An 8,081-nucleotide genomic window follows, 5' to 3' on the forward strand; every position below is an offset into this window, starting at 1 on the left:
CTGTAAGCACCACCCAGACTGAAATACAAGATTTCCACCACCCCAGAAAGAGGCCCCCTCCCAGACCACTCCCCACCCCAGTGGTAACTACTCTTCTGACCACTGGAATTTTTTTTTTAAAGAAAAATTCCTGTACGGTATGATCTCCATCGTGTAAAAATGTAAGCCAAGAGGCCATGAAATAAAGTGTTAACTGCAGTTACCCCTGAGGGCTGCGAGGGGCAGGGGCCTTGTAAGTCACAGTTTTAATTATCTTCATAGTTGCTGGATTTTCCAAACTCTGTAACCAGCCTACAGAGCTTTTATAATTGGGGGCGGGTGGGGGGGGGAGGGTGGAATAAAAGTGTGATTGTGCATGTTTTTTTTAAGTCTGGTTCCCTTTTAAATGGTCTCACCAGATGTTGTTAGTTGGGCCTTCTGAGATGTGGGCTGAGTTCTTCTTAAAGGTTCAGATTTATCCATTTACTCCAACAGGCAAAAATGTTAGCATCACCAAGTATCACACCTCCTAGCTTGGGAAGAGAGAGGATTAAGGAAAGTTGAGGCAGGCAGGGTCCTAGGGCTACTGCCTTCAACCCCTGCGCTCCTCCATGGCAGGAATGCCCGGGTAAGGGGAGATTTCACCCTTGATGCATTGCATCATATTGGCCTCAGTTTCCTCATCTGTAAAATAGGGGCATTGGGCTTATCTGTCTCTAAGGGCCCGTCCAGTGGGGTCTTTCTAGAATTCAAGGCACAATCAGGTTCAGGAAGGTTTGAACCTGGTATGTGGTTCCCAAATGAAATCAGTTAAGCCTCAGTTGGTGAGAAAGTTTACAAAGATCTGTCTCATCCATCTCCTTACTCAGGCCCAGGGAGGGTCTAAACTGGCAGCCACAAAGGCAAGTGCTACAGGGGCCTGAAAGTCGACATGGAAGACAGAACTGGTCCAAGTGTGAGGAAGTAGCTCCCGAGCCCTTCGGTGAGTGGCCCCTGATAGTCAGTCTCAACGTCAGGGAAGCAACAGGGAGCAGTGGGGCCTGGGGTGCACACCCCATCTCATCAGCTCCTGTCAAGTGTTGCCTTTGGCCAGCATTGCCAGGTCTATTGATATTTTAGTTGAACCTCCCAATATGTTAAAGGTGGGTCAAAGCAAACACATCTGTGAGCCAAATGCAGCCCAGTGGGTGTTAGATTGTGACCACCAGGCTCAACTACCCAGACTCTCCTCTTGAACTTCTCCAGGCTGGAGAGTCCAAACCCAGCGTTTTGTTGCTCTGGCTGCCAGGAAGTTGTTGCTCACATCCAACTAAAGCATCTCCCTCTTTAAATCCTTATTAGTTTTGTGTGGGTGGAGGTATGAGTGAGAATTGGCTCCTTGTTTAAAAAAAAAAAAACTTTCAGAAACTGGAAAAACAACCCAGATGCAGTGAACTGAGAAGCGAGTAGGCATTAGAAGACCCACGTTCAAGTCCAGCTTTGTTATATGTCATCTGTATGAGCTTGAGGAAGTTAGTTCACCTCTTTGGGCCTTAGACTTGGGTTTGTTCCTTCCTAACAATTCTATGGGCTGGGTATATTTATTCCCATTTTACAGGTTAAGAAACTGAGCCCAAGGTTCTCCCACCAGTGAATGGTAGAGCTGGGGTACGAACCTGCACACACAACTACCAGCTCTTCTGCCCCTTCCTCAGGCTCCCTGTCACCAGGCCAGGCTCCCCTCTGGCCACTACAATGGCCTTTCTAACACACAGATCCAACTTGGACCCTCCACCACTCAACGATCTTGAGTGGCTCCCCACTGCCCGAGCAACTCAGTCTGGCATTAGCAGCCTAGTCTACACTTAGCACACCCTTCCTGTGTCTAATACACTTTCCACTCCAGCTCCGGGCTTCTCAATGTCCCATGCACTGCATTTATGAGTTTTTCTTGCTGTTCACCTCACCTATTGTTTCCTTACTGTTAATTATTTATTTCATATTCATCTTTTTGTCAATTCATTTTCAACTTAAATTTATTTGTATTCATTATCATGCATTTGTGCTGTTTAAATCACTTCCTAACACTCAATAAAATGAAAAGCTGTAAAAAAAAATATTGTAAAAAAAAATGCCATTGAAAGTCTCCCCTCCTAGGACCCACGGTTGGTTCCCCACTTTGGGAAGCACTACCAGAACTTCTCTGCACCCCTCCCCAGATGGGATGAGCTCCTTCCCACCCTTCAGAGCCCTGCCTGACCTACATCTCTTCTCTTTTCATGATGCATGTGCTTCCAGGCAAAGGGGTCCAGGGGAGAGCCCTCAGTGAGTGGTCTGCCTTTCCCACGGACTGCCAGCCCCCAGGGCAGGGACCAGAGCTTACTTATCTCCATGCCCCGGTCCTTACACAGGGCCTGGCACACAGTAGGTACTTTGGGGGACCACCATGAGATAGGTACTTCGGCAACGTTGAATGAATTGAATTGGACTCAATCAGTTTTTCTCAAAACGTGGGATGGGATCACAGGACGATTTGGGGGAGGAAGCGGACTTGATGTGAAATCACAGTAAGAAAGGTACCCCAATTCTCTCCCAGTCCTCTTGATGACACCAAAGGGATAGTCCAGTGCCAGTTTTCCTCGAACCCTTCTCCAACATTTAGCTATTACTCCTTTTAAGAAAAAGAAAATAGTTCTTGGGCTTAGAATCATCCACTTCCACTTAGATTCAGCCAGGATTTTCTGATGTAGATTTGCCTACATGGTATATATTTTTACAGTTACTTTCTGTTTATGACAATGAATACTGATTATCACTGTCATGATGTGAAATTTCCTATTTAAACATATTCTTCAGTTTATAAAGTAAGTTGATTTAAAGAAAAATATTAAGCAAATAATAAGTAGCAAATTTTATCGTTTCTTTGTAATACCTTATCCAGTAAGGTGATATTCAAAAATTGTTATGATGATAATGAAATTCCAGAAACGAGGGACTGGGTAAACTCTAAGGCCCTGTCATAAGATGCTCTGACACTGGGCTGCCCCAGAACACTAAATAGCCACTAATCAAATCAGCCCACAAAATTACAGCCCGAATAGGAATTCAGCAGGGGAAGGTGTTCCACCCAGGAAGCACAGCATGTGCAGAGGCCCTGTGGCAGCAGGCAGCATGAAACATGAGAGGTTCTGAATGAAAGTCAGAGTGACTTTGGTACCTGGGGCCAGTCTGCTCTGCCCGCTCCAGGGCTGGGCAGGGGCCAGTACAGACCAGTTTGCAGCGCCTGAGTACTAAGTACCGAGGTGAGGCCAGAGAGGCAGGCAGATGACAACCTTTAATAGCTAAAGACAAAGGTGGGAGGAAAATCTGTCCATCACTCCCATTCAGGAAAGAATTGTTCACTCTTTGAGAGGAGCCACCAAGCACCTGGCCCTTGATCTGAGGGTCTAAGCCTCTGTGAGGAATTCCTGGATTCTGAAACTAGTAACTGGGATAGGTCTGAAACTGGGCGAAGATTGGCAAACATCGCTTGGGGCAGGTGGGCTCTGAGTTCAGGTTCAGAATTCAGGCTGTCCGAACTGCCACCTCCTGGCAGAGTGACCTTGGGCAGCCACTTAAGCCCCCAGAGCTCTGGGTCTCCATCTGTGGGGTGGAGACACCAGCAGGTTTATTATTAGAATTGACGTGAGTTACAAAATCTCCTGCATGTGAATAGCTTAGTTCAGGGCCTTGCCTGCGGAGAGAGGTGAATAACCATTAGCTTATGATTATTGTCAAACAGCTCCAAGAGCAACGTGTGTGTACATCTGCCCTGTGGGGTATGGATTTAGAAGCCTGTTTTGCAATATGTCTGTGGTGTGTAAGCAGGTGTATGCTCACATGTTAGTGGTCTGGGAGATCAGGTGGACAAGGCTTGTGTGTGTAAGAGGGTACATGTGTGCAGCCATGTGAGTTAGTAGGAGCATGTTTTGATGCTCTGTGTGTGTGTGTGTGTGAACATGTCTATGTAGAATTCTATATGTGCATATTCACATAGTGAAAACCACACAAATTCAACGTGTGGATCACAGTCAAGGGGTTAAAGCCATGGCCTGTCCTCACAGCCCTTTTCCAAATCCCCACCGCTCCTATGAACCCACCCGGGGCTCCTGTCTGGAGCTGGGCTGGGATTCCCTGAAAACAGACTTTCCTTTCATTCTCTGTTTCCAGATCGTGGCACACACACACACACACACACACACAACACCTCAACCTTCTCGAGGTGCCAGCCCAGGAAACCACGGGGTGGGGATATTGCCCTCCCACTCCCCACTCCCCTAGGTCTACCTCCCCACCCAATTCCCATGGAGCATCTCACGCCGGGACAATGTGCAGATTTGACTTTGCTGCCCTGAGTTTAAAGTAGCAGAACTACCACAAGTTTTGGTGAGCAACTCCCTCCCCTCCATTCTGCACCCTTAACCTTCCTTGACTGTGCTGCCAGACTGGGTTGAAGAGATTTTATCCCCATCCTCACCAAGCCCCTGTGGCAACAGTGGGCATATCTGACTCTCGGCCCAAGTCTGAAATGCAACACCACCCCAAGTTTGTCCACAGCCCACAGCTAGGATTCCAGCTCTGACCTGTGTGATGGGATGGGGCAGGATCAAAGTCTATCAGACATCCGATCTTACTCCATCCACTTCACACGTGGACAGATGGAGGCCGGGAAAGGAGAGAGGAGATGGGATCCTGCACCCTCCACCCGACCCTGGCTGGTGGGGGCAGTTAGGCACAGAGCCCTGGCCAGGAACTTAGGGTTGTCTCAGCGTAAAAGGTAGGGGTCTGCCCTGGACACCCCCTTGGGGGCTGTGTCCCACCAGAAGGGGAAAAAGCAAGGTGGTCCAAGCCTTGGCAGGCGTTACCATGGTGACGGGGCACGGCTGGCGCGTGTTCCTCTCCCCGGCTGGGCTCCGGCTTAGTCGGTCGGTGCAGCTGTCCAGTGCAGTCTGTCCAGTGCAGCTCCCCGCCCCGGCCTATCCCTGGAGAGGGCTGAGCGGGCTGGCCTGGGGTGCCGACCCCGGCCTCATCTCCGAGGGGAGCGAGGGAGACGGAGAGAGAGATAGGCGGAGAGAAGGGGTGTGGGATAGACTTGTGGAGACCGAGACTGGAGACAGGGAGAGAAGGGGAGAGCCGCGGGCGGGCTGGCCAGGCCACCACCGAAGGCGGCGGCAGGGGCGGGGCGGGCGCGGCGGGGGCTGCTCCCCGCGTGGGACCCGGCGGCGGCCGGCGGCGGCCCCTCTGAGCCGGCGCCGCGCCCCCGCCCCGCCCCGCCCGCCGCAGCGCGTGATGAGAACCAGGCGCCCCCCTCCCGGCCCAGGGCCGCGCCGGCTGCCAAGGGGAGCTGAGCCGGCCCCGCTCCTCCCTCTTCCCCCGCGCTCCAGCCTCCGCCTCGCAGCTTGCCGGTCCCAGCAGCCCCCATCGTGCAGGCTGGCAGAGAGAGGCTCCCGCGCCACCGTCCAGGCGCTGCGTGGAGCCCAAGCTGACTTCGCAGCCAGAGCTGGGGTGGCGCCTCTTCCTCGTCCACTTGCCAGCTGAAGGATTCTGACAAGTCACGAACTCATGTCTCAGTTTCCTCACCTGTAAGAGCGGGATGATGGTGGTGATGATGGTGGTGGTGATGACAGTACCTGCCTCTTAGATTTGGTGGCGAGGAGTAAGCATATGTCCCAACCCCCTTCCTCTGTGAAGCCCACCCCACACTCCACTATGACCACCTGAGATGATGTTGGCTGTTTGCAAGTTCTGGTCTTGTTTCTTTCAGATAGTGACTGGCTGTGTGACTGTGGCCAAGCCATTGTTCTCTCCTAGGCCTCAGCTTTGGGGAGAAACTGGGAAACCAGATGACAGCTGAAGTTACTTCTGGTTAGATGACTCTGGGATTCATCCATTCCTTTGTCAAAACATTGTGTAAAGCATTGACCCAGAACAAGTCAGAGCCCCTGCCCTCAGGTAATGTACAGTCTAGTAGGGAAGATAGGCAAGAAGCAGAAAAACTGGAAAAAAAAAAAAAACCTGAGTGTGGAAACTGTTACGAAGGAAACAGACAGATGTTAACACTGGGCACAGTAGGGGGATCAACTTACCGCTGGTGGTCTAGGAAGTGGGAGAGAAGTCTAGATCTGAAAGGGGAGAAGGAATAAATGAAGAGTGGGGGATGGGGGGTGGGGGTGGGAGTAACAGAGTTCCAGGCAAAAGGAACAGAATGTACAAAGGCCCTGAGATAGTGTATTAAGCTTAAGGAAATTGAGAGTAAGTGAAAAACTGAAAACAGACACGTAGAGTAGGAAAGGTTTAAGTTCAAAGTCCAAGCATCATTCACAGCCTATCTCCCAACCCACAAAGGTGAATTAGTCTTTTAGCAGAAAGAACACGAACTAGGAGCCATCTCATTTGCTGTGTAACTTATAACAAGTTCCTTCACATCCTTGGACCACCGTTTGCTCATTGTTAATTCAGGACTAACAATAGCTCCACCATGCCATCCAGCCCGGAGGATCCCTCAGTGGTATGTATTCAGCAGTCAAATAAACCCTCTCCAACCCGCAGGAGCCAGTCTGGATGGTTTTGGTGGGAGTTGGGGGGATCATGGCTTGGGGGTTCTAGAGTTCCAACTTTGCAGTGAGACAGCATTGACATGACATTTAGGATTCTCGGTTTGCAGACAGCACAGACTGACTCTGTGTTAGTTAAGCAGAGAAGTGGAGGATTGGTGGAGTATCAGAATCAATGAGAAGACTGGGGTCCATCTCTGAAAAGCACAAGATAAGCGAGATGCTCCAGGGGTCTCCTTGGCAGGAATGAGTTGTAAACACTTGAAGACTAAAGGAATTACATCAAGATAATCAAACACACCAAAGTAGAACTTTCCATGTGCCAGGCACTTCTGTAAGCATGTGACAGTTATGAAGTAGATTCTATTACTGTCCTCATTTTACAGAGGAAGAAACTGAGGCACAGAGAGGTTATGCAGCTTGCTCATTGTTGGACAGCTAGGTAACTGTGGAGTCCAGAATTAGACAAGGCTATCCATTTCCAGAAATTATGGTGTGAGCTACCTTCCTGTGCTACCAGAATGAATCTCAAGCCGAGCGCTCTCCTCAAAAGGTTCAAAGACTTAAAAGAGAGATTCTCATTGGGCCATGTGCCCAAGGTCCAACACTGAACATTTCAGGAATAGTTGGTCACGCAAAGGGAAATTTGGTTGTATATAAAGGGTGGGATGGGTCTGAAATGGCTTATAAATCACAAGTGCTCATTTTAAAGTTCATTGCTTGGGCCTCTTGACATCCTTTGCAACTTTATTCCCATCACATGTACTTCCAAAAATACTTCCTACTTATATGGTACAATTCCACATGCAACCAAAAAGTACACGCATTTATCCATACAGCCTTGGCCTCATATTGTGTGTGACCTCAAGTAGGTTCGCCTTCCTGAGCCTCCGATTCATCCTTCGTAAGGCAGAATAATATTTAATTCCTCATAGGACTACGGAGGAGATTAAATAAGTTAATGAGTGTAAAGTGCTTTGCACTGTGTCTGGTGCCCTGTAGAATTAATATACAACACTTAAAATGGTGTTGTTTATGTTAGGAGCCAATGGTTGTGAAATCAGCCTCTAAATACACAGCCTTAACTCAGGAACTTTCCAGAGGGTTTTCCAAGGACTATTCAAGTATTCATTTCCTCTCTCGTTGGTAAATGAATAACCGAATCTTGCTCCAATTGCTGCACTGAATTTGGAGAAATAACAAAATCCATCACCGGTCTTACATATGGTGGAGTAGAGAAAATGGGGAAGTGATGGCGGGATGGACTTTACTCCTGGTTTGCTGTGTAGCCCTGCACAGATTGAGGCCACGGTATCCTCGGCAGAAAACGGAGGTTAGAAGCCTCTCTTCACGAGACTTTTGTGAGAATTCAGTGAGATAATGCATTGAAAGGGCTTAACATAGTGCTTGGCATATAATAGGTCCCTGGCAGCTCTCCCTAAGATTCTGAGATTCCTAGGGCCAGGTGCCAGAACACCTCAGCAGAGGACAGTCTTACTGGGGGGAAGAGAGTAGCCTAATTTAAAAGAA

The 8,081-nt window shown here is 49.2% G+C and overlaps 1 protein-coding gene across 6 annotated transcripts in view; it reads right to left on the minus strand.

Moving 5' to 3' along the window:
* The window catches only part of KIAA1755 (KIAA1755 ortholog), a 43,608-nt gene extending 38,012 nt beyond the window's left edge, over positions 1-5,596 (minus strand). For 3 of the 6 annotated variants that reach the window (XR_012061721.1, XM_072944204.1, XM_072944203.1), the window contains exon 1: positions 4,863-5,203. Coding sequence is in view for 4 of the 6 variants with exons in the window: in XM_072944204.1 (XP_072800305.1) it covers positions 4,863-4,865 (3 nt within the window). In the remaining 2 variants the exon portion in view is untranslated. Of the gene's footprint in view, positions 1-395; positions 513-4,862; positions 5,204-5,577 lie in introns of those variants that run through there. The other 3 variants (XM_072944202.1, XM_072944205.1, XM_015237823.3) reach the window with 3 other exon arrangements.
* Between the last annotated feature and the right edge of the window lie 2,485 nt (positions 5,597-8,081).

The sequence above is a fragment of the Vicugna pacos genome, chromosome 19 (assembly GCF_048564905.1).
Source record: "Vicugna pacos chromosome 19, VicPac4, whole genome shotgun sequence".
Lineage (NCBI taxonomy): Eukaryota > Metazoa > Chordata > Mammalia > Artiodactyla > Camelidae > Vicugna > Vicugna pacos.